General features: G+C 39.8%; 1 protein-coding gene across 2 annotated transcripts in view; it reads right to left on the minus strand.

The window, feature by feature from the left end:
- The window catches only part of WDFY4 (WDFY family member 4), a 154,683-nt gene that overhangs the window by 86,086 nt on the left and 41,543 nt on the right, over positions 1 to 27,054 (minus strand). For both annotated transcript variants that reach the window (XM_063338069.1, XM_063338068.1), the window contains 20 exons: positions 21,665 to 21,879; positions 20,658 to 20,761; positions 19,479 to 19,686; positions 19,144 to 19,220; positions 17,658 to 17,876; positions 16,441 to 16,625; positions 13,752 to 13,983; positions 11,691 to 11,842; positions 11,092 to 11,203; positions 10,787 to 10,977; positions 9,075 to 9,227; positions 8,597 to 8,670; positions 7,606 to 7,767; positions 5,791 to 5,882; positions 4,663 to 4,762; positions 3,661 to 3,866; positions 2,882 to 3,051; positions 2,216 to 2,341; positions 1,628 to 1,789; positions 1,321 to 1,518 (listed from right to left, as the gene is read on the minus strand). In XM_063338069.1, the coding sequence (XP_063194139.1) occupies positions 1,321 to 1,518; positions 1,628 to 1,789; positions 2,216 to 2,341; positions 2,882 to 3,051; positions 3,661 to 3,866; positions 4,663 to 4,762; positions 5,791 to 5,882; positions 7,606 to 7,767; positions 8,597 to 8,670; positions 9,075 to 9,227; positions 10,787 to 10,977; positions 11,092 to 11,203; positions 11,691 to 11,842; positions 13,752 to 13,983; positions 16,441 to 16,625; positions 17,658 to 17,876; positions 19,144 to 19,220; positions 19,479 to 19,686; positions 20,658 to 20,761; positions 21,665 to 21,879 (3,138 nt within the window). The remainder of the gene's footprint in view (positions 1 to 1,320; positions 1,519 to 1,627; positions 1,790 to 2,215; positions 2,342 to 2,881; positions 3,052 to 3,660; positions 3,867 to 4,662; positions 4,763 to 5,790; positions 5,883 to 7,605; positions 7,768 to 8,596; positions 8,671 to 9,074; positions 9,228 to 10,786; positions 10,978 to 11,091; positions 11,204 to 11,690; positions 11,843 to 13,751; positions 13,984 to 16,440; positions 16,626 to 17,657; positions 17,877 to 19,143; positions 19,221 to 19,478; positions 19,687 to 20,657; positions 20,762 to 21,664; positions 21,880 to 27,054) is intronic.

Genomic DNA, 27,054 nt, shown 5'->3' on the forward strand with positions numbered 1-27,054 from the left:
TGCCCAACATTTCCCTTAAACACCTAAGCACCGTGTTAGGAAGAGGAGGGGAGAAACAGCACAAAAGTAGTAAGGACAACCACTCCACCTCATATGCACACCTTAGACCTTGGTGTGGATATATGCAACTTCTCAGCTTGCAGCAGCTGTTATCGGTGACAGCTAATCCACAGTAACATGTAAATGCAGAGATCTGGTGTACTCCTCCGTGCAAAGGCAACGTGGCACCTCTCATACAGAGTTCAGCAAGTGTGCATGTGTGCACAGTTACTGGGCAGCAGATAAGATGGCAAAACCTCATAACCTAGCTGGGAAAACAGGAAATCTTACATAGGTCTACTCCTTCTAGCTGATAGCCATCACAGTTGCCCTCTGCACACTGAACACAAACGAAGTTTTTCACAGGGACAGAACCTATGTTCACAGGTGGTTCCCAAGAGAACTTGCCCTCAAGGAATTTCAGGTCCATTCACCAGGCTCAGGAGTCGGGTAGTCAGAAAAGCCATCGTGTATTTTAAACTGTAACAAGCCTTGGGATGTTACTGTAAAAACCTTTAAGGAACTGCTATTCCACAAGATGATTTACCTCATGACAGTTGCAGTCAAACTTATGTTCATTACTATTTGTATTGGTAAGCTAAATCTGCATCAGAACTCACATCTGGGACACCTAGACTATTGATAATTTGGAGCTGAAGCCTAAATTTTCCCATTTTCCCTTTCTCAGACTACTCTGACTCTTTCCAGTGCTTTGAGTATTTGAAATCCATAAATCCAGATTTAGCTGCTACAGTTTCTATTAGTCTGTTCTAAAAGTGGGGACAGTTGGTTTTGGTTTATTTGAGCAATGAAAAGAAATTGTTATCTCAAAAAGCAGTACGCAGGAATGTTCCATGTGAAATCTTCTGTTCTCAACAAATTCAAGGGCTGCTCTAATGACAAGCAGGTATTACTCAGGAAAAAGGAAAATTTTTTCGTGCCTTACTTCAATGTTAAATATTGCCTGAAAAATGCCTTTGTTGTTGTCTAGGGGCAGCATTTTCTTAGTTCACATGAATGCAGAACAGGCAGAAAAGGCTTTTCTTCATTGTTGAAAAGGATGGAATTCCGTTCCACTAAATAGGCTGTCCAGACTTGCCAGGATATAGTGCATGCTCTCTGAGAGCTGGGATCCCAGCCCTATCCTAGACTCTTGAAAGTGCTGACTGAATACACCTCTGTCACTGCAGTTTTTTCACTAGGCCACTAGCAGGATACCTCCTGTCCTTTCAACCCCCAGTGCAAGGTAGAGCAGCAAAGCCTGATGATTACAAGAGAGACCTCAAGAAGCAGCTCAAGCGGATGCCCTTGTTTGTTTGCTGGAATGTTGAGAAGACTGTCCATCAGGAGGACTCGCACAAAATCCCACACTTGTTTCTTGGCAGGGTGTGGTAGGAGCGGGAGAGAGGAGGGATCAACACAGCCTTTCCCTTCAGCAATGGCTGGACCATCAGGACTCAAAAGGCCTTCAGAGCCTCCCTGTGGAAGCAGACAGTAATGCATTTTAACTCATAATCTTTAAATTGATTTTTCCTCCTAGCATCCCACCTCTGATCTGAAGAGCTTGTGCTGGCTCAGATGCACATACCTTGGGTGGTCCAGAATGGAAAGCAACCATAGCCAAAGTTTTCAAGAAGTCAGGACAGTGCCAGACAGGGTCCTGAGTATAACTGTGATAGATCAAGCACAGAAACTGGATAACGTTCCCTGGATAGGCAACCTCCCAGGAGGCTTCTGCATCTGCAATAGGCTGAACACAGACAAATGTGCATCTAGTTAAGGCAGCATTCCTCTCACTCATATAAGCTCATCTTTTCTCCTCTCTAGGTATTCCTAAGCCACTAAGCAAACATGACACAGCCACAGAGAAGTCAGGCAAGGCACAAGCAGCCAACTCCTAGCTTGTAGACTGAAGATACGCCCAGTCAGAAAGGTGGCAGATCCTCACCATCATGAATGAACAAAGTGGGTAATGCAGTAGGTAAGATCCATCTCTGTGTTCAGAAGTTCTTAAACATGAGCCCATCACATCATCTGCTATGTAACACAACCAGGCCAATAGCTGTGTCGACACTTTGAAGTCCCTGCTCACTATTACGTTCAGTATTGCCCTGTGAGGGCAGAGGAAGGCTAGGGGGCCATTCACGCTGCACTGTCCTTGGAACAAAAAGCTTACCTTGTCCACAGTGACTCTAACCATTTCCAGCAGTAAAGCAGCTGCCTCTGCACACAACCCAATTTTGAGGACATTCTCTGTAAGGTGGTTCTGCAAGATCCACTGCAACATAGACTCAAGATCTTTCTACAACAGGAGAGATGTTTCAAGAAGAGATAGGAATTATATATGGTACATCAAGAATGATGCCTGCTTTCTTCACATCAGAAAAAAACCAAAACATCTTCACCTCTAGCAGCTCCTCGCTCTCCTATTAAATGTGTTTGCCCAGGATAACAGGAATGGATTGTCCTCTTCTGAAATGTACCTTTGGCACTGCCACAGCAAAAATGCCTTATGGCTTCTCAGGACACTGGGTGAAAGTATCCAAATCCACTAATTCTGAGATTTTAATGAGTCTTGACAATGTAAGAACAGACAGGGAATCTAATCTGAATTACCTTTTAAAGTACAATAGTTAAATAGCATTTAACACCTGCATGAACAAGTTTCTTCCAAACACAAATTAAATTAATTTACTTAATTTTTAAAGTTGGAAAGTTTAACTAACTAATACAAAAACTAAGTAGGCTTAACTTGCCCGAGAATCCTCTCATAGAAATGACTACAAACGCCAAAGCAGTAAAGCAATAGCAGCTTCACGCTTGTCCACTATTTTTTTCATACCTTGGCTGCTTCGGGTGGCTCAAACTGTGGAGCTGCCAGAAAGAGCCCTGCCACGAGCAAGTAGATCTCAGGGATGTGGACATGATCAGTCAGACATCTTTGCAACACAGAAAACCCAAAAATCAAGAAGGAGCCATTGTCAGGTACTGGAGGTTGAGTTTTTAGATTATCTTTAAAGGAAAAGAAAAGGAAAACATTTTGAAGTAGTATGTAAAAATAAATGCCATATCAGAGGAAGGATTACAGACCCAACTTTAACCTCATTTGTTTGTGTCCCAGGCCACTCAGTACTCCGCTATGCTGCAATATCAACAGTTTACAAAACTTTCTCAGGCTAACAGATATTTTTTCCTACTATCGCTTTTACTACATATTTTTTATTTCTGAATTCTTCTTCCTTTCTCTTCCCTTTCTCAGAACCACAGGTCTAAGTTATCAAAAAGCAAGGTGAAAAAATCTTAAAGAAATAGAAGGTATCAGGGCACAAGCCGACATCTGAACACCTCACAGGCTTATCAGCTAGCCTGATTTTATGCAAGACAAAAAGGCCTGTCTCCCTGTAACGGGTAGTCAGAAATGTCAACTATCATGCAAGGGAGAAGCAATGCTTTCCGCTCTTCAGCACAGAAAAGCTGAAGTACTAGGACAAGCTAGCCCCAGAAAGTATCAATTCTTGGTCTACTGAGATCAGTGGGAATTCTCCTATCACCTACATCAGTGATCTTCTATCACTGAGCTGGATCAAGGGATTGTTTTGGAACCATTAAACCAACACATACCCATTAGAATACTCAACTTCTCAGAGCTATTTTCCAGCCAGCGCCCAGCTACTATCCCCTCCTTGAATTTGTTCAACAGTAAACGATTGTGGAGGAAGCACAGAAGTAGCTTGATTCCTAGCACAACCGTGCTAGAGTGCAGGTAGCTCTGTGTAAACAGCAGAAACCAGTCTGGCCCCAGCGCCAAAAACGTCTCCTCTTGTTCCCTAGGACAAACAAGGAAATGAAAACACATGAAAGGAGACATGGTGGAAGACAGAAAGGAGATTTTATTTAACATTATCTCTGAATGATTTAGAAACTCAAGTTTCTCTAGAAAAAAATCTGAATAAAGGCATACCGCAAAACAGAGTTACAAAGATTTAACAACAGACTCATCCACACAGTTCAAGCCACTTAATTTCCACTAAATCCAATTTTATATTACTGTCAGACAAAAAAAGCTCGTTTACATGAAGCTTCTTCTGAGAGCCTGTATCAATAACTGAGGTCAACTACATCACAGATGTAGTGATCAGATGAGATCTTTCAACCTATGAAATTAAAAATCTGATTTAAATTTTGAAGTCCAAGATATGTTAACTGATGAAAATTCCAGCACTATGAACTCTGCCTTTCAGTTATAAAAGGTAGAACTACAGTAACTGCATGTTCATGGGTCCAATAGAGGGATGCGAGTAATCCCACATTAGAGTGAATTTATTTTCAAAGACATCTTCAACCCTTGCAATGCAGAAGAATTAGCAACATCCAAGTTCCTTCTTTGAGACATTTTGGGAAAAAATTAAGCTTTTTTTCAAAAAAGATATCAGATGTGTGGTCTGATCACACATCTGTGGGAATGCCAGATAAGCCACTGGAAAAAATAACTCTGAATCCAGTCTGCTCTTAGTTACTATTTTGTTGAGACTCATCATGCTTAGTCCTGGTCGAGCACCAGCAAAGAGGAAATCTAGAATACAGAGACACTTACCTATGCCTTCCTAAATTGTTTCTACTTACTCAGAGGACAGATGAAGTTTTTCTGAGCTCATTACATCTAACAGCATCTTCAGTAACTGGTTTCGAAGCCAGATTGTCTTTCCAGATGTTTGGCTTAAGGCTACAAATATCAGAAAGTAATAAAGAGTAATGAAGAGACAAAACACATGTTCCATTGCTTTGACGAACAACCTTGTTTGCACCAGATTAGCCCAGTGGAAATACTTATATCAGTCTTTTGTAGAGTAAAAAGACACAGACATCAGGATTTTAGACATAAGAATTCCTGCTAAAATCAGAAGTGACCAGTGCTTACATTGTCAAAGTCCTCTCTTTACTCAAAACTCATCCAGACCACACGTTGAATAATAATCCACAGGAAGCAATTTCAGGTTAAGTAGAGAGGGAAATGTAAACAGGCAATCTGATTTGTATTGCCTAGCTGTGATGTATATATATATATATATATATATATATATATAAACTACAGTTATCAGTGTGTCCTTAACATAATATATTGTTTAGAGGTGCAATATCCAATATAGTCTCAACTGAAAGGCCACAATAAAAGAGCCAGCCGACTAGAAGTTCACAGATATTTTATACACACATTCTTTAAAAGGTACAGTTCTACCAAATATGGAGCTCTGCAAGTGTAGCAGAGTGTTCACAGAAAATCCAAGATGCCAAGTGAAATTTTATTCCTTGTAACAGCTCAGTACACTAGTTTTGGGGCAATTTCAATTTAATGGTCTTCATCTCTGTGCATATCTGTGAAATACAACATTGTGTAGGCTCTGGAAAATGCAGCCAAAGTACCGCTGGCTTATTAGCAGAGAGGGGACAAAAGGAGATCTTGCTTAGCAGGAGGAGAATCTTGGAATCGGTCAGGCCTTCCTGGATATATACACAGTAACTGTCACTTCACTGTTATTCACCTCAGGCCTTTGTGACAATATAAGTTTTCCCCACAATTTCAGGTCACCTCAATGTAGCCTGTCCCTTTCCACATAAAGTCATTTGAGTTGTATCTCTTCCTGCCACTGGAGGCAGAAGCTATATGTTGCATTTAAGGTTCATCATGCCCTGGGGAAGAAGGGAAGTACTTTAGCTATCTATCAAGGACACGCACCAAAGGTAGCTCCTCACCTTCATTGGGCATCTCAGCCACACTGTCTAGGCAAATCTGATTTTCATCCACAGAAGAAGGTTTCAAAGTGTAAACAAGGAACAATCCAATCCTTGCAAAGAAAGAGGGAACTAGTTTTGGTCAGCAGAAAGACACACATTTATTTAATTACTTTGAGATTATGTGCAAATCTCAATACTTATTAATGATGACTGTTAACAACAACGACTGGAAATTCTAACTGCTGCAGAATTAGAGTTGAAATAGGAATGCAAAAGTTCATAAACTAGGAAGCAAATAAAAAGGACATCTATCTACAAATGCAAGTAATATCTAATATCATCTGCTATGGAAACATTTTTTTCTTTTTATCTCTTGATTTTAAAGGTCTTTCACCATGAAGAATGCAACACTGAGTTAAGCACCCTGTTCATACAAAAGATTCTGAACTGCCTGTGACACTCATATCACTGTTATCACCACTCGGTTTCCAAGCACACAGAAGAGAGCAGAGAAACCTCAGCAGGTACTCAGGGAGGAGGACTGGCAATCTCTTTTCATCTGTAGTTTGCTTTAACACATTACCTGGTTCTAAGGATAGACAGATTAATGTGCTATACACACTTAGTGAAAGTGCATAACCTCTTGCCCACAAGAAGGACATTTCCTAAGGGACAGAACACCACTTGTTCTGCAGGAACAGTCCATGCAACAATTCCCATTAGATGTGTCGAAAGTCTGGGACCATCAGAAAACCTTTCAGCGCTGATGAGAGCCCACCATAGTCTCTGCTGTCCTGGAGCTGGAAGGATAGGGACTGTCTTGATCCACTCGCTCAGCCCTCATGGGTGCTTACTGACAACCAGTCAAATTACCACGGAATAACAAATCTTGATATTTTAAGAAAAATGCTCATTCACACTTCTTACCACATGGCAATTTTGATACACTAAATCCACTACTCACACCTGCATGAAAAAAGAATAGGCTAACTCATACAAGCCCATGGTAGGAACATACATACACGTAATTCCACAAAACAGCTGTCAAGAAGTAAGTTCACACATTAGCTTACTCCACAGTAGCTACTTGAGGTGCTTGTACTCTTCAACAGAGTTAAAGGCTGACTGCAGAGACCACAGGTTTGACATGCAACTCTGTTTCTACATTTTATTTGGACAAAGTGCTTTAAAAAAAGAGCTGGCATCTGAGCAGTGCATTTCCCTAATGTTAGGTGGCTGTAGACAGCACTGTGTGGACCTTCCTCAGTTCATAGGCTACAGGCCAATTCCCAACTAGATTGGGAATATAAAAATGGAGCGGTGTTTACATTCTGTGGAAAGCAAACAAGGATTTAAGTTCTTTGCCTCGCGAAATTCTGGCTAACATATCTTAACTGTTTGAAATTCAAGAACAAAAAGGGATATAAGCCTTTACTGGGATTTACTGGGATATAAACCAAACCAACAGGATTAGGCATGTAGTTGGCTGGGGCCAAGTTGCAGTGACTGCAATACTTTAGGGGCAGGCTTTAATGAAACCAAATATTAAGCACAGACTTTGAGAAGTCCCAGTCATACCAGCAGAACTCTTTGTGTCGTCATTCTAAGGGTCATCACCCAACCCACCTTAACACAAATATAAGGTTGGATTGAACTCTGTTTTGAAGGCATGAAAGAGTTTTTCCATCAGTGGAGATCCTGAAGTTGACAAAGATCTGGGGGGGCTCCTACCAAAGACGAAGCAAGGGAAGGTGTACTATAGAGCTCTCTCCAACACTGGCAGGAGTGTAGCTCATCTGCAAACTGAGAAAAAGCTATAGACTTGAAGGTTACCTGAGAACATCCCTTGTGTTAAAGTATCCTTGCAACAGATGGGAGAGAATAGTGCAGGCCACAGTGATTCTGGAGTTGCTGATTTCAGGATCATTGAAGAGGAAAGTGATCTTGGACACCATTTGCACCTGGTAGGCAACTGCAGCATTCTGACATCCATCTCTGTAAAAAAGCAGAGGGACTATTAAAAGCTTTTACTGGAAAGAACCAAATTTGCTGGGTTTCAGCTAAAAGGATTCTCAGGTTGCACTGATACTTTGAACCTTTGGCTTTTAATGTTGCCCTGGCAACATTTCAAACACTGTCAGACAAATTGAATATGTGTCAGCAATGGAGATCTGAAGATTTCTTTCTGTTCTCTACCCTTCCCATCTGCCCTCTCCCCTAGAAACTCCTGCATTTCATCGCGTTCAAAGAAAGCAACGTTATTGAATTTTCAAGCATGAGTTGGTGATAATAAATGCTATTCCTGTAAAACTCAGCAAAGGACACCACACAGCTCTGCAAAGGAGGAATCTAGCATCCTGCTCTACTCAGCCCCTCTGCCATGCTATGTCTCTTCAAGTACATTTAGTTCTAATACAGCTGATTAAGAAAGTATACTGTTATTAAAAAGTCTTCCTGGGTTGTGTTTTGGATTTAAACACAACTTCAATTATAATTTATTTTTGTCAATTCTTATTTCATACTCAGTTCAAACATTCAAATTTCCCCTCCCCAGCAGACATTTAAACTTTCATTGTACAGCAGCGGTTCCATGTGAACCAGGTCACCAGAGAGCTTTTCCCAAGTCTGGCCCCACAGTCATCTCAGAAGGTGACCAAATCACTAACTCCAGCCTTGAAAGAGCAATATAGGAATGATTCACTCCCAGAATCCACTAATTCCAACTAGGATTGGACCCTTCATATCCACCTCGCAGTTCCAGCTTCATGGAGGTTATAGATGAGCCTGTCCCACATGTTTCTGATTCAAACACTAGCTTGTATACCTGGAGGACTGCAAGATCTCCACAAGATGTGAAAAAAGAGCAAGGTCAAGATTTTCTGGTGCTTTCATCCAAAGCTGAAAGACAAGGGAAAGCAGAGTTTTTACTGTTCTGCTGAGCTGAGAGGACAGTAACCTATGGCAGAGAAGCAATTACAAGTAGCTCAAGGAGGATAACATCATAAACTCTCAGTTGTTTTTGCAATAACAACCTGCAGACACTGGGAAATCCCCCCTCAGTGCTGCTCCTGAGCTAGCCCTCCTGAGGAGCAGACACTCAGGGTTTGCAGAAGCACTCCAGAAACTGCACCAGGGCACAGTGGGGAGCCATGGTGACAGAGGACCTGCCATTCCAGGAGCTACCACCTCCTCAGGTGACATGGATCCAAATATTTGATCCAGGAGGTCCTATGAACAAACCTCATATTATAAAGCCATCTTTAATACAGCCAAAACCCACAAATTAAAATCAACAGTTTTACCTCAAAGTTGCAGAGAATGTACTGGAATGCACTATAATTTTTGATGACTGAAGACTCAAAGCCAAGCTCAGCTGTGCCCACTAGGGAGAACATTAACTGTAAAATCCTGTTGTTTAACAGCTGTGTCTTCCTCTTCAGTAGATATGTCAGCAACTGGAAAAAAGATTTAATAAGTATCTGCTAAGTATCAATCTGTATATGTAATCTAACATACAACACTTTTTTAATTCAAAACAAATGCACAGTTTACTTGGCTGTAGTAGTCATACATACATACATGTTACATAAGCATTATGAAGAAAGCGAGGATTTCAGTCTAGGCATAAAATTTTGTGCAGTAAGTGAAAGGGTAAGTTTTTGAAGGAGTTTGACAACTGTGGCATTGAACAGGAGCAAAATACATGCCATAGTATGTTTAATGGAATTTACAAAAAGCAACATACAAATATAATTGTAAATAACCACAGCAGGTTTTCTTCATGGATGTATTCTTAGTTGCTTGCAAATAGTGACAGCTTAAAAAAAAATAATTAATGTTGACCTCTTCAAATGAAAGACATTTGTGTGAAGCTGTCAGTTTCTCAACTGAGTCTATCTTTGATTATTCAATTAATTCATGATACAGTGAGAAAAACATTCAGAAAGCTACTACCTTTTGAATAGGTTGGCAGAAGACGACATTCGTTTGAAAATACATAAAGATACCTTTTTATTCATTGACTGTTCTTTAAAAAAAAAGATTCAGACAGCCAAACAAAGAGCAAAACCACTCCATTGCAACACAACGATCAGTTACGTGGAGAGAATACTATTTAGCACAAAGTCAAAAGGAACAGCTAGTACACAATCTAAAGGCTGGCTTTCACCCACAAGAAAGGGCTGGGCAAGCAATATCTACATACGATAAATATATTCATATGAATCAGGATCAATTTATAAACAATTCACAAATTGGGAAAATAGAAAGTTTATAATAAATCATTCATGAAACCCTAGTGTTAAGAGTATCATCTGGAACCATCTCTGTTAGTCTTCTCTGTTCCATAAGACTCTGCTCAGCCTATGCAGCACAATGTAAATGACATTGAACTGAAACTTCACACTTGAGCCTTAACCCATCCAACATTACATATATAGTGCTTAAATACAACCAAACTCTTCAGTCAGTCTGCAGATTTCACGTTTGAAAGATGAATTTAGGACAGACCTAATCAATGAAATACAGACAGCACTTATTTATATCAGCACAAATTCCTAATACACAGTGAAGAGTGAGCCATAGGAATTAATTGTCAACCCTACACTGGGCAGTCTGTAATGAGAAATCTTAGGCTGGATGAGCCAAGGGGAGGAAGCAGACCTGCCTGAGCAGTGGTATCTTGTGGGAGCGACCAAGTGTGTTGGTAAAAGTTGAAGGGTGGGTCACTCACAAATCTGCTGAACTGGCTTATTCAGTTTACTAGATCATGTCTGACCAAGAGACATCTGTGCTGACCTTCCCATCAGCAGATATACTCTTATAGAGGTTCCCAGCCACTGTAAGCACAGGATTTAGAGCACTATCCTATATCCCCCTCAAAGATCTCATAACTTACAAAGTTCCAACCAGAAGTGCTAATAGCCAGCTTGGCTCATTGCCGTCGATAGGTTTTGGGATAAGGTTTTCCAGCCGAGAGACTATAATCAGAATGAATGAACAAAAGAGTATCTACCTCGTATCCATGCATGTGCCTCATCAATTTTTCACTCATTGGGCTACTGTTCAGGATGGAGTTCAGGACTTTGACGGCTGCATACATGGTGTGGTCATCACGGGCCATAGCAATGAGACCCAGGAGAATGGCAGGGCCTCCAATGAAGTTCAGGCTAGTAGCTGCTGGAGAGGACTGGAACACTCTTACCCCTAGGAAATTGCATCATTACTCTACCAGCAAGTTACATGGACTAAATCTGTTATTGGACAGAGAAAGGATCAACTCTTAAAAAAGTATGAAACACTAAAGCATAATGCATTTACCATATTGGCCCACAGCAACTGACCCAATAGTCCGCAAGGAACCCGAAAGGTGTCCAGCAATATTCTTAGCTAGGAATACTGGAGTTGAACTGTCCCGAGAGTTAATCCCAATCTGAAACAGATAAGAGACATTCTAAGAAAAACTGTGGTGGTACTGAGGAGACAAAAACCAAACACTGCGATACTTTAGATTATTTTATTACTTTTAGACTATGAAAACCTTTTTTTCCTTCGAAGTTGATTGTTAGGACAAACATTCACTTACCTAAAATATCCCACAACCCCATTACTTCAACATGTCAGTAGGCCTGGCATTGGCAAGAATGCTAGAATAGCATGTGAAAGGTCATTACGAAATCACAGACTGAAACAAATTATCATTAGACCTGGAAACTATGGCTTCTCCTGCTGTTTCAAGAAAGGTTTTTAACATTGTATTCATACTGTCCAATCTATTCCTCCCCACAGATGAAAACAAAACCATGAATAGAACAGAGTTAAGGAGGTATGTAACTAACACAAAGTCACAAACTTTGCTCCAGGAAACCAATCAGAAACAAGAGAAAACATGTTTAAGACAAATGAAGGAAATTTGTGACCTCTTTGGCAATCAGCCGGCCATCCACTTCATTGTAGGAGCTCTTTATATCTTGGACCGTAGTGAGAGAGGAGCACACGGCATTAATTCCAAAAGAAATCTTCTCTTCTGCCACCAGAGGTGTAGGATTATGATCATTGTACTTGTCCTCACCTAAAACAAGGGAGACTATAAACCTCTGAAGGAATTTTGCATGCTCAACGTGGCAAGACAGAGAGAGGCAGATGAAAAATAAGTAGAAGAAACCAAAATTTAAATAGGAATTTTTTTTTCACTTAACTATAATCAGAAAAAAACCCCTCACTGTTTGCAACACAGTCCATGGCATCTTGTCAGCGTAAGCACCAATAGGAGATGTGCTTGACTTGTCCCCTGTGGTTACTGCTTTGGGTAGATCCTACGTTCTCTTCTAGTACCTCATGAAGCTCAGAAAAGTCCAGAATAAGCCTTTCACTATGCACACAATACAAACAAACTTTCTGGGCTGAGAAAGCATTTCAGAGGCCTTCCATGTTACTGGGAGCTTTCTCAGGGGTACTAGGAGCAAGGATTCATGTGGAAGAAAAAAAAGACAGAGGCAAAAGTTCAAAGCTGCCAACTGACAACATATGGGAAGCCTCTAAAAAGTACCAGGTTCAGTAGCTCAATGATTGTATGAAATTCTCAGATTCTTTTCTATAAAGAATTTTTTATTCCTGCTCATACTTGGAAAAATTGTATGTACCTTTAAAAGAAAAAAAAATCTTGTATTTTTGACAATTTTATAGACTTTCAAAACAGTTGATTTATGAAACTGTTTACTAATGCTGGTGACACAGCCCTTATACTGCATGAAGATTAACTAAAAGTAAGTGCCCCAAGACTGTGTCACCTATTTCCCTTCCAGTAGGACATGAACTTCTGGCTAAGCCTCCACACGGCTGCTGCTGATTAGTGAGAAGCAATGAGATATTGGTGAGATGGGACACAACACTGCTGAAACAATTCAAACTGCTGTTTGCAACAAGGTCATAAACCCATTTTCAGGAAAAAAACATAATATTTTGGGGGTTTGTGCTGAAACTTTTTCTAAGTCAAAATTTCCATTAGAAAACTTTCTTTGGGTGTTTTAACGGAATAGGGAGATGTTAGGTACCACCTCCCCTCCCACCACCACCACCCCACCACCCCAAAAAAAAAATAAAAGAAAAAAAGAATGTGAGGCAGAAGGGGAGGGGGGTGAGCACCCCAGACTTCATAAAGAATCAACACTTCAAAAATCAAATCCTTCTGACTTCTATTGGTGATATTTTTATTTTAGAGCTGTATTTTGATATAATTTCTCTTTCAGCAACTCCTTCTCATGCTTGACTTTGAGATTTTTGTGGTTTAGATTGACAGCATTTTGAGTGCTTTCAGCCAGTCTTTTCACTTTGCTTTAGGCTGGAGCATCATCAGGTGAAATTATTCTGCTCCTTTCACATGGGAGATGACCATCCCATTTCGTTCCGAGCTCTAGTACAGAGGTGAATGAACTACTTGTTGAACAAACAGTAATCAATAACTGAAATGTTTTGTCTGCCTGTTTAATAATTTAAGCTAACAATACACTTTAGTTAAAAAGCCTCTTCATTAAATGGAATGTAACTTATTCCACTACCCCTCTCTCCCCTGTGCTCTCTCCTACACTGCAGGAATTTGCAATTAAAGATGATGATGATGCTTTTTCTGCTGTGTTTTTCTGTAGCACCATAAATGCAGAATGTCTCAGTTAAAGCTGCTGCTATAACACTTGTCCAACAGAAACTGCAATCTTACATCTCCTCAAGGACATGTTATCCCTCTTTACTCTCCAGCTCTCTCTGCTGCTTAATTCCTGCCCTTCTTTTCCTGTCCAATTAATAGCATGTTACAAGATCCTCATATTATCTTACTACAATCTTGTACAATACTCAGTAACACAGAGTTCCAGGCTTTTAGAGTGAGCTCTAGGCACAGCTGGAATACTAACAGCAGATTATCAAGCTAAAAAGAGCATTGCCTTGACAAACAAGTAGTGGTGGATATGAGAATTATCACATACCTTGAAGCTGTACTGCTTGGAAATTGCTACAATACTGTGGGCCAAGCTTATTAATCACTTCCATGGTTTCCACAGAGATGGCTTCTTCAAATAAGTATGTAGGGCCAAGGCGCCAGGTCAAGGTGGACTTCTGTTTCCAAATTCTAGGAGTAGCTATGTATCCGTAGACATCAATAAAGGAAGAAGGTTCCATGGAAATACAGCTACCTGGTAAGGGCTGAAAATACTGCATCTGCAACAGAGGAAGAATTCACTGAGGGGACCTGATACACTCAAGATGCCTTAAGGTCTTGTCCCTGCAAGGTACTGCCTGCCCCCTCTTTCCTCAATGAAGTCTCAGTCAGCTGTGCAACACAATTATCAACGACCATTTAGAAATTGGACTTTCAGAAGTATCACAAACATAAGCATTTTGTAAAGTTCAAGCCTCCATTTTGTTCAAAACACACAGTCAAAATAATTTCAAGTGTTCTCAAAGAAAAACCCTATCTTGACCCCAGACTTATTTTTCCTGTTCTAAACTTTCGAAACAGAAAGCCAAGTTACAGATAGCACCTTGTACCATGCACCTAGAGAATAAACAGTTTTTGAAGTGTAGAGTGTTGAAATGCATCAGTTAGCTTCAGTGAAAGTGACATACTTTAGGAAAGTGGACTATTCCTTTTTGGTATCAAAATAAGGATTCAGCTTCCTAAACTGAATCTATAATTTCATTTAAATGCAGACAGCTCTAGTAGGAAGCAGTTGGATTTTTTTTTTTGGTAAACTATATTTTACTTCAGGGCTTAGCCCTGCCTTTAACTATTTGTTGTTAGGATGACAGACTCCTAGCATTTACTGATCTCTGACTACTGAGATGTAGAAGACAGGGATGGTCAATATTAGGAGGCAGGACTTGATACTTGAGTGAACAAATATTAGGCTTGATACAACACAGTAACCCACCAGTTCCACCACCCCAAAAATCACTTTTGGTAATGTTAACAACCTTTGTGCAATTCTAATTCCTTACAAAATTTTTCTTCACTGCACACATCAGGATGAAGGCTTGCATCATGTCAGACACCCCAGCACTGGGACCATCTTTTATTTACTAAAGTCTTGTTTTATTTATTATGAGCTGCTTCATCGTATGTTAAACACATTTGCTGTGAATTCTTTAATCAATTGCAATGCTTAGGCCTAGTTTTATTGATGACTTTCAGTCTCATTTGAAGGAAGGCAAATTAAATTAAATTTTCATTCTTGAAATGGATATAGGTCCCAAAAGGCATTTAGAAGACAGATCATTTTTCTCAAGTATGGGAAAGAGAATATTTGGAATTAAACAGGTTGCTTTTACAAGGCAAGTATAAAACACACAAGTGAGCTTTGCATGTGTTGAGACTGATTTGAAATATGGGAACAAAAAGGAAGAGACCAAGGTTACAAATTTCATTTAATAAAAGGATTCTATTCAAAAACAAAACCAAAAAAACCACCACACCAAACACAGCTGCAATAGAAATAGGCTGCATTTTCAACATTGCCAGCCTGAAGCATTCAAAATACAAAAATCAAATCTTTGAGATCAGCTACAAGACCAGGAGCATGATGATAACCATAACACAAAACAGGGGCTCTTCTCATTTATCCTGTGGATTATGAACCCTTCAGGTGCATTTGGATTGCTTTCTTGTGATATCTCATGCAACCTGAGAAATTCACTATTTGAGAACTGACTCCTATACAACAAGAAGATCACAAGAAATGGCACATTACAGGAAATACTAGCTACACTAATATTTGCAATTATATCATTGGAATTTACAAACTTCTAATTGAAACATTTCTTTCATTTCTATTAACTCAAAACAGAAGTATTATTTTAATTCAAGAGCTATATCACACGCTGAACAACTAACCTGAATGAATGCCTAGAGTGCCAGCGGGAAGAAGGCCACTGACTCACCAGCTGATTGTTCAATGGGTGTAACAGGAAGAGGAGAGCTTGAAACAAGCCTGTGTAAGATGTTTGAGGAAACGCCATCCATCTTGGAACTCTTGCAAAGAGCTGGCCAGTCACAGAAGTTTATTTCTTTATGACCTTTCCACTTTTCCAGGCCTTTCTTCAAAAATGGAAGCTCCCTATGTAACTCATCACCTTTGCGGTTTTAGCCTAAATCCAAAGCACCGTTGGTTTAGGGTTCTCTGATCACAACTTAATGTGATGTACTTTTTATAGATGACAACTTCTGAAAATCTTGGGTGTAAACTAAGAGATCTTCAAAATCACTAGCCAATTCAGAAAAATTTTGTCCTAAGGGTACAACTGAATTTCATCAACATAACCCTGAGCTACCTGCAAACTAGGTAACCCCAACTCTCAGACGAATGTCACCACTCAAAATTGCCCTGGTTATCTGCATGCGGGGGGGGGTGGGGGGTGGTGGGGAGAAGGGAACTAGTTCAAAGCATCAATATAAGCTGATAACATACTTCCAAAAAGCAGCACAAATACACCCTGATTTGTATGGATTTCTGACTCCACTCATGCACGGTACGGACTGGCACGTTATACACACAAATCATCATGCTTGGAGTCTCTCAGGTTAATACCAAAAAATGATGGTACGTGCATGGGGAGATGAAAATGAAAAAGCAATGAAAGGCAAACGTCAGGCACAAGACCTATTCAGAGAGCCTTTACCTTTGCAGAACCAAGCATCTGACCATTGACATAAGCTGACACAATGCAGTTCTTCCTCGTTTCCTTAGCAACTGTCACTGTGAGATGATGCCACTGGCCAGTGACCAGCAGGTTGCCACAGCCAAACTGGACTTGCCCGGGAAATGGGGAGGGATTTAAGACCTCACCCTCAGGTTCCATGATATCTGTAACAGCAAAAACAGGGGGCAGTCAATAGAAAGTCTCTCTTGCCTTCCCTTGCCTCTGGAACACAACTATCAAATGTGACACAAAGAACATAACTCTCTGTAGGTATATAGAGTGATTCAGTGCTATTCTGTGCAATGTCTTTAAAACATTCCCTGAAGGTCTATTATCAGGACCTAAGACTTGCACAACTCTCAAGAACCCTCACACACACAATGTGCCATACTCATAAATAACACCTGCTAACTGCTTCAATGCTGCAAAACTAGACTGAACTAGGACAAAGCCAATATATTCTAAGAGGAGAACGCCTCAGGATATTCACTGAGTTAGCTAACACAGAAAAAAATTCCTAGAAAATTCATGAGAAAACTCTGTACATGAATTTGTAGTTTTTAAGAAAAGAGGCAAGCTGGGATTTTTAACCTCATCTAAGGGAATCAGAACACTCACAGAATGTCAGCTGTGCATGAAAAATCCCAGTTACTATTCCCACTCCATTTTCAACCTCCTCTGCAATTCACATTCACATTTTAAGTACCTACTCTACTCAATAAGGAGAAAGGGATAAATGTCATCAAGGAAAAAGATTAATAGGCTGGCATGACAGAAAACATTCTAAAAGTGGGGGGAGGAAATAATATGTTGGATTAGGAAGCTAGATGCTGCCAAACTCCTCAGTCCTACTCCCCAAACCTCCCTACTGCCACACAGAACAGGCAGGGACCAGCTGATTCAAGTCCAGTTCCCACAGCTGCACACAACTATGTAACTGATATTCCAAAGTTTTCCTTAGAATATCTTTAAGTTTTATCATATATTGCAGGCCACAAAATAATTCTCAATGGCTACAACAACTTAAAACTGAAATATGATGAAGAACTACAATCATAACAGGCTGGCAGAAGAAAACCAGAGATACAAAGTCTCATTAATGTCCTGGGTACTTCTAAGAGGAGGAGATTTGTTAATGAAAAATTCCAGATAATCAGAGGACACAGCACTGCAAGCTTGACTGAGAAGAGCCTTACCGAGTGGCTGGAATTCCACTTCTTCTGTGGAAATGACCAAAGAACGGTCCTGTGGGAAGAAGCTTACTGAAAAGCAAATAAATTCTTGCTCTGTCCTTGACATGTGCCTCACAACCGTGAGGAAACGGAGTGGGTGACTGTTGTGCATTAAACCAAACTTGCTAACAAGAAACCAGCAGGAGAGCGTCAGGCCACTTGAGGGAGGAAACATTCTGGTGCCTGTAGAAAGGAAACAAAAAGGCAGTAAGGAAGTGGGTTTCCCTGTGCAGACGTTAGCAAACTGCTTTCTGTTTCATTTGGAGCCTAAACCATATAAGAACCATCATTAGAATATGAGGTTTAATTTCTGTTGTTTTATATTAGATTTCACTCCCTCTCTTCAATAACATAGAAACTGCACATATGAGTGTGGGCACACGTATAAATGACCTAAAATTGACTAAAAAGAAATGACTACTAGATCTCCATGCCATAGAGCTCATCAGTTGAGAAGCAATGAGACAAAAACAAGTTTTCTCAAAGTTCACAAAATTGAGGAAGCAAAAAGTACAGCCATTTCCTAGTTCACCCAATAGAGTATTTTGATCTACAGGAGTATATCCTATTTCATGTCAAGTGATAGTTTCTATTCCTTCCATGGGAGATTACCCTAAAATTTTACTTGGCTCTTACTCGTTAAGAGTGTTTTCTTAGCAGTCTGCTTTAAATTTGTATTGCTAATGTTAATGCTAATACATCACACTATTAAGTTGCGTCTAATACTGTATTTTGGTGAGCAGTCTGAGTTACACAGCTTAGAGCTGGACTGGGACGCAGAGATGGAAGTGTATTGAAATAGCAGCTTATTTGCTGCTATTTCTTACAAATGTTGAATGCTTTCAGTGGGGATGAAAAGTCACTGCTTTCAGGAAGCTGTAGGTGAGTCAGAGTGAATTCACCTAGAATTCACTTGAATTCAAGTATTTGCTTTGAATACTGTGTTCAGTTTTGGGCCCCTCACTACAGAAGGGACATTGAGGTGCTGGAGCATGTTCAGAGAAGGGCAACAAAAGTGGTGAGGGGTCTAGAGCACAAGTCTTATGAGGAGTGGCTGGGGGTGTTCAGCCTGGAGAAAAGGAGGCTGAGGGGAGACCTTGTGCGCCTCTACAACTACCTGAAAGGACGTTGTAGTGAGGTGGGGGTCAGTCTATTCTCGCAAGTAACAAGCAATAAGACAAGCGGACACAGCCTCAAGTTGCACCAGGGGAAGTTTAGATCGGATATTTGTAAAAATTTCTTCACAGAAAGGGTTATCAAGCATTGGAACACGCTTGTCAAGGGAAGTGGTTGAGTTACCATCCCTGGAAGTATTAAAAAGACATGAAGACATGGTGCTGAGGGACATGGTTTAGTGGTAACTTGGCTGTGTTAGGTTAATGGTTGGACTTGATGATCTTAAAGGTCTCTTCTAACCAAAAGAATCCTATACTTCTGTGAAAGTGCTTACCTATGCCAATTCCTCCTGAGACAGACTGCTCTACGCTGGGTCCCATGACAGTGGCCAAGGTAGGGAAGTATAAACACCTACAAAAGCAAGCAGAAACATAAAATCATCCCTGAAAGTCATCAGTGACTTAATACTGCAGAATCACCATTGCAAGGCAGAGTCTGTGCTATCACAATAAGACAATTACAAAACAGGTTGTCAACATTACTGCAAGGAAGGCATCAATAGGGCACAAGAATTTACTAAGATAAAGAAAGGAGTGATCAGTTGCTGTCTCCAGAATAAGGGCTTGGAGACTGCAGAGCAGCTAAAGAGAAAAGCAACAGCAGCAATACCCATATCCTTCCATAGACATGTCAAACTCCACAAATGACGGAGCCAAAGCAGCGTTGCGGAGCTGGAAGTTTCGAGGTGACGTCATGGAGATGAGACTCATTGCAGTTTGGAGTGCCAATGCAGATCCCTTAGACACCCAAGGAGAGCTGCTGACAGGCACAACTGTCTGAGGATCAGTTTTATTGTCCACCATGTCCTTTTCTGAACCTGCAAGATCAACATAGTGCCTGACCACCTCAGTGTCTGCAATACTGTTTTTGATCACAGGTTTACCCCAATTCAGTTCGTCACTGCTAAGAACAACATTGCATGCTCTTCAAATAACACATCCTCAGCAGCCTGAAGAAATCCTCAGCAACACACAAAAATATTGCACTGAAGAAATTTCAAAATGGGAGGCTGGGAAGAGGGATGAGCTTACAGAAGTGATAGCTATATTTTCTTCCCACACATCTTCAGGCAACTCCAACTTCACCTCTAGTAAAAAAGGTTCCTGACCCCTTGGTTCCATTTTTCTTACACACAGACCATTCAATTCTGCCATAACAGAATGGTTACAACCAACATGTGGGAAAGGATCTGAGGAACATCTTCAAAGAACACATAATCCAAATTTGCACCGTGCTCTATCAGGTGTCTCATAGGCATGAGACCACTTTAAGCACCAAATACTACTATTGTAGCCTTTCATCTGCAAAATATGTTAGAACAGAGAAAGGACTTGGATAGAAAGTGGCCCATATAAGCAAGGTAGACTACTAGGATATTTTAGGGATTACAAAAAGCAGTGCTTTTTATTCACACCTTTATTAGATTTCTAGCTATAAACCACAGGGAAAGCATGCTGCAAACCCAGAAGTTTGTGGGTTTGGTTTGTGGAATATGATTAGTATTTGTATAGATTGCTTCCATGTCTGATCCAGCAAAGTCTAAGTATATATCAGCATCTGGCTTCAGCACACGTATTATAATTTGATCTCTGCTGGTCATCAGATCAGCTCTCAATGTTGGTCAAGTACCACCCAACCTGGGCAATACCTAGTCTAAAACGTCCAGGCATACTCCACCTTCACCGTGACTGCCTTGGAGAACCTACTTCAATAGGAGTATCCTGTCGTTACAGGGATATCTATAACCCAGCTGCTGTATCAGCAACCGGCTGTTCATTGTGTGCTTACCTTCGTTCCAAGCTGTGTTAGCTGAATCACATGAAAGGGCAGTGGACTTGTTTTTGCTGGGCCTGGAAGGTAGTGGTGGAGAACCTCCCAACCAAAGAAATTGCCTAACATGAAAAAAAAAAGAAGAAACCAACTAAAAGAAGGAAAACAGTCAAGCCAGACACCCTGGAGTCATAGCAACCATGCAAATACAGCTCAGCCGTCTGGAGACCAACTTTCTTATTGGATACCAGATTTTAAAACCATCACAAATAAAACAGAAGGAATGTGTTCCATTGTATCATCACAAATATTTGTTTTGCTTTACACTCCCCCTTTCAAGGTTTTTCTATTGAAAAAAAATCAAAAGTTTATTTTCTTCAGCTGTACTTTTGAATACTACTAATTTTTCAGAAAAAAAAAAGTCTATGTTGGGTGGTTTTTTTGGGGTGGGGGTAGGTGGGGTGGTTTGGTTTTTGTTTTGTTTTGTTTTTTAAATAAATTCTGTTCCATTTTTGAGTAAAATAAATCCAATCTTCCACTACATATTCAACTTGATCTGCACTCTGCTCTCTATTAGCATTTGTTAGCATTAAAGAAGAAGGTACGTCCTCAAAGTAGGAACAGCAGACTGAGAAACAAGACTACACTTTTTCTTTCTGCATCTGTCATTGACATGGATCAGAGATAAGAAAAAGGTACTTTTACTCTTCATGAAACAGCTTCTCCACATGAATACCAGGGGAGTTGTTTTGCAATTACTTAATTAGTTACCATACCTAAATGGCTTTACAAGCCCTGCAGAGATGACACAGCAGAACACTACAGGCTCTTACCATCTTCATTCAGTAAGTCACTCAAGTATATACCCCGGGATTAATATGTGAGTAGTATTAACTGAGATTGAAACAAAAGGCTAAGAGTCTTGCCGAATTACAGCACTACACAAAGTATCCAATTATTACACAAACCTTGCAAAAAATTTGCACCACTAAGGCAAATTGGTTCCATTAGATACAATCTGATACCTTAACACATCTGGCTCAATAGCCTGTGATGCAAGCTTCTCAAACACTCTAGTGAGGGGCAGATGCAGTGGATGGCTTTCATTGCGGAAGGCATCCTGACAGGAAGTTATGATGGTGCTCAGCAAGCCAGATCCACACATCACCTGGCGACTCTTCTCTGACTTCACCAGAGACTGGATATGATCAACCACAGCACATTGGATTTCCTGGGAAAGCTGAAATAGACACAGAACTGAAGTCAGTGGAACTAAAACTGTACACAGTGATCTATTTATTTATTTTCAATTTACAAACCTCTGGGGGTAAAAATCTGTCCCAGAAAATAAGCCTCTAAGGCCAGAGGCTCAAGTGCAACTGCATGCCTGTTCTATAAAGCTCCGCACTTGAATAGTGTCAGTATATCCTTCTGAGGAGCTGCTCGGTGATCCACAGTTGAGCTTTCCTGCCACAACACTACGGTAGTGAAGGAAGAGAACAATCGTCTCTCATTCAAAAGAAGCGACCACCACCAAGGGCAGGTTATTAGGCATAAGCTCCAACAGTAACACAGTAACTTTTGAATATATAAAAAAGATTAAGCACATGGAGAGTGATATTAATAAGATGTACTCTTCGTTATAAAAGCACTGTTCTTAAACAAAACTGTATCTGGCAATATCAGGAAGCACTTAATTTTAAACACTTCTCTGTGTGTTTTGTTGAATTGAAGTTTTACTTCATTATTGCTTCTTAATGTTCTTGAAGTATCTCAATTCTCACAAATTATCTTTAGAACAATTTGTTCCCAATTAGGAGCAGAGCCTACCTCATTGACCTAACTAGATTTCACACAGAAGTAGCTGTGCATCATATGTTTAAACACAAGTCTTACAAAGATTAAATGTTCCCCACCCCCAAGAGCTCTTTGACTTTCTCATATGCTCTTCTAGGAAATAATTATGCAAACTTTTAAAGAAAAGGACAATAACTGTGCCAGACATGCAGACAAGGACATTGACATTTGATTTTATTACATGAATAAGAAGCAACTTCACTGGATTCAGAATAAACTGGCTTAAGTGTAAAGAGGAATTCAGCTCCTTTGCATCCAGACCAAACTCAAAACCAGTACAGGACAAATCCAAAGCCAATAAGCAATTTGTTTTCAAAGTGCTCAGCAACCAAAAGCCCCTGTTGCAGCACTTAGACAATAATACTAGCACACCCAACACAACATACATATTGTTTTTGTAAACTCAACTACTATTTTTGATACCTGAAGGGCAAGTTTTGTGTAACATTTTCTTCTCCCTGAATTCATTCCCAGTGACAAGTTTCAACGTGCATCTCATTATACACAGAAATCATCCCCCAGACTGAAGTACACTATTCTTCACAGAGAGGCACTTATTGTTACAGTGCATCAAAGCCTCACCTATAACTTTATGGATCTTTAATTACTATTTTACTCCATTTATGACTGGATGCAGGAAAGTATCTGGATGTATAAAAACACGTGAAAACAAAGAAGGACACACGTCTTGACTAAGCGAAACTACGGGTTTACTCCAAAATAAATCCAACACAAGCATAATGGCATACAAAAAAATTGATTATTTTCATTAGCTTAGCAGCTTTGTCGATACCAGTATTGCCTTGTTTTGAATAAAGTGTGCTGTTTTCGTGGATCTTAGTTCCAGTAAAATGATATTTTAGTGGAAATATTAATGGTGGCCAGGAAACCAGGCTGTGTGTTTCTATATGCGTGGATTGATTTTCCTAACATGTATTACTTGAACATAATACATGAATCAGGATATTGAAGGTGCAGTTAGAATGTAGTTGGGCTCACAGCTCTGCCTCAGATTACAGTCTTAAGGGCAAAATGTCACCCAGCAATTTCCCCGATCTGTTCAAGTAGTTCCCTGATTCTTGCTCCTAAGAGCCCAGAGTTTCAAAACATGGTAGCTGAATTTCATTCACTATTATTTGTCTTCAAAATGATTATGCTATGTTTAAGATGAGCAAGAACTTTGAACCTCTGGCAGTGTGTTTTCATTTCAAATGGATGTTAATTTTCTTAGGGTTTGGAATGATACAGCAATAATACTATGTGCAATTGCAAAAAGCAAACTAACTTTTCAATCTCAGGAGCACCTCTCACTTGAAAAGCTAGTAGCCTTTCACAGAAATTTAGAATTAACTTCCTAACATACCACAGAGATTTAGTTTTACTAACGAAGAAATCAAGGCATTGAAAGTTAGCACTTTCAAAAAGTTCCAAGTGACCTACGATTTTAAATCACGCTTTCAAGAAAAAGCTAGACATCCATCGGCTTAAAACCCATTGTCTGTAGAGTTTGAGTCACTTCTGAAAATCATCTGTGCAATATTTTTTTCCTTAAAATGTTATAAAAAGTAAATAATTCATAAATTTATCACAGCTCAAATTCCTTATGAATAGTTCCTAGCCACAAGCACATTCCCATTCTATCACAGTATTTTGTTGATTAATTCTCATCCACTGACCTTAAAAAGTGAAACTTACTTTGCCGACAGTATGTATAACTGGTTTTACAAAGATACAAAATAACCTATGTTCATGCACTCCTTGCAAGACAGGGAAAAAAAAAGCATAATGAAATGCGTGAACTGTTTCTACTTTTCCAAAAACATGACATAGATAGGACTTAGTTAAATGCCTCACATAAATTATATCATCTCCAACAGGCTTTCCACATTTCCCCTTGGTACAGCTTATGTGTAAGAGAAGCTACAGAGTTTTCCTCGTATGAATACCAGGGGTACTATTGCCTTCTAGAGAAAATATACTAGCAAGTCTTGACCATTTGAAGCCAGGCAACAAAATCTCTTCATAATGTTAACAATCCTTTTTTTAGTTTTGGTGGTCTGACAGCCCTCTTCCTCACAAAATTACATTTAGTTGCAGTATTTTTTTCCCCACCATATTAGCTGAATGCAGTGTTTCCTTCTCATTTTTCTAAGCTACTGTGCAGTGTTACAATATGATGCTCATCAGACACCTGAGAGGAAGGGAAAGCTGTTTCTGTGTGCCACCTTACAAATGATATGTTTGCATAAAAAAGAAGACAAAGTAGAAAATGATCTTCAATACAGTTAGCCAGAGCTTCTTGGCAGAGTTCCCATCTCTTCAATCCAGGGTACGTTACCAAGACTTTAGCGCAACCTCAGAGACACTGGCTGCTTTTTAAGGAGAAAGCGAACAGCAAGAGAAAGAGGACAAATAAAAGGGCAGGCTGTGGGGTTGGAAGCACAGGAGGAAAATTGCTTGGTCTGTATAAACAGTGAAAGCTTCAGAAGCTGGCTGATCAATGAAGAAGCAAACTTCTTACTAAAAGCTCCAAAATAACCTTGGAAAAGAACATGCAGGCTGCCTGTGCAATTTTCTTTTTTTAATTTTTTAAAAAAGTCCTGCTGTAATCAGAACAGGCTCAGCAGAGAAAAATCCCCCAGGAGACAAAGCTGGAGCAAAGCCCGCAGGAAAGTGTTCAGAGGAAAGAGCTGACCTTCTGTTACCAGCCCAGACTGGAGGACCCACTGCCAGGGTGTTTCTAATCGCCTCCTTCCTACCAGAGTTCTGGTCCATTCTCCTTTCCTTTCTCCCAAAGCCTTGGCTGCACAACCCAAATGGGAATGAAGCTCTAGCCAAATACCCCAAAGAATTTCCTTGTGCAGATAATGCAGTAATTTAGGATCTCACTGTGATATTAACAGTTACATTAGGAGTGATATTAGTAATATATGTCTGAAGGCAGACAAATCTCAAAAGTCACAGTCTTCTGTGGGGCATACTTATGTCAGAGACCTTTTCAGTTTAGAAAGAATTTACATTTTTAAGAATTTTTGTTTTTAAGATGCTGTTAATATCTCTAGTGAGAGCAACTAATTTAGGCAAAATTTAAAACAGAGATAAAGGTCTTTTTAAAAGTTGCAAAGTCCTTATTGATGCACAATATTTTAGTTTTACAACTGTCAATATGACAGCAGTTCATCACAGGAGACACATAGATAAAAACAGAGAGGAGAAATCCAGCTGTGGAAGCAATAGTATTATTTAAAAAAGGTATAGATAATTTACATAATGAATCATGTGAGGGGCTTTTTTTTGTCCATACTCACAATAAACCTGCCAGGATGATGACACAGAATTGAATCATGCCTTGATTCTCTTCCCAAAAGTTCTTTTCTTTCCCTTACCCAGCCTTGTCAGATTTTGGACATCTCCTTATCTGACATTGCAAACAGAAAAGATCTGGCATTACACTCTGGAGTCTTAAAAGCTGCAGTTCCAAAACGCCAGACAAGGATGAGATAGGTATGTCTGAGGGGAAACTTCTTTCTTTAAAAAAAACCCTGTGAATATCCTGAGCTACACACCTGAAGCTGATGTTAGCACGTCTCACTTGTTACTTAATTTTTGAAACGTGTGACAATGCTATCTTTAATCACTGAGCAGGCAGCATATTAATAAAAGGAAAATCCACCTTATATTCGGTCAAACTGTATGCAGTTTGATAGGAACTGGATTAGTACCAGTCCTGGGCATGAACATGAGCAATATTCTCTAAATACAGTCTACTTACTCAAAGACTGTCTCTTGGGGGGTTTTAAGGCTTTTAAGCAAGTTTTCATACCCATGTGACATTAAAATGATTTTTGATCATACCTAGGAATGGCAGTAATATACAACCACAAATCTATTCTCCTCAGCTTTTAGTTGTCATTCTAGACAGTCAGAAGAAATCGCTGAAGTGCAAGACCACCTGTTTTACTGTCTGCTACTGTTTTTTCTATGCTGACAGGTTCAACATTGCTTCACTGTTTGGGTCTGACAAAGGTCACTGAGGAGCAGCAAATTTGGCAGGAAATAGATATTATCTCTGAGGGTCAGAATCAAAGTACATTAATTTTATTGAGTTCCATTAACGTTTCTGTAAAAGCAGTGTTTTCTTATTGCCATTTCTGTGAAAGCAAAAGATTTGCACATGACCTGAACTGATTCTGAAGATTTTTCCACATTACTTCTGAACACCGGGCCTAAAAGATCTATCACAGCACTAAACCAAGCAAAAACAGATTAGTTACTACCTGTCCTTCACCATGGCTCATAAAAAACGTACTATTCGATTCAGGCTTAAACTCAGAGCAAGAAACCTCTTCAGATTTTTGAATGAAAGTCTACAGTAAAAAAAACTCCATCCACAAATAAATTATTTCATCTCTCATGTAGTTGTTAAACACTGCTGCACTAAAAGAAGGAATAGTATTCTGTTTGTGACAGAATAGATCTATTTAAAGGGAAATTCCTTCAGTTATCCTTCACCAAGTAGCTCCCCTTCACTAGCAAATGAGGTCCACCTTTTGCATCA

The sequence above is a fragment of the Chroicocephalus ridibundus genome, chromosome 6 (genome assembly GCF_963924245.1).
Source record: "Chroicocephalus ridibundus chromosome 6, bChrRid1.1, whole genome shotgun sequence".
Lineage (NCBI taxonomy): Eukaryota > Metazoa > Chordata > Aves > Charadriiformes > Laridae > Chroicocephalus > Chroicocephalus ridibundus.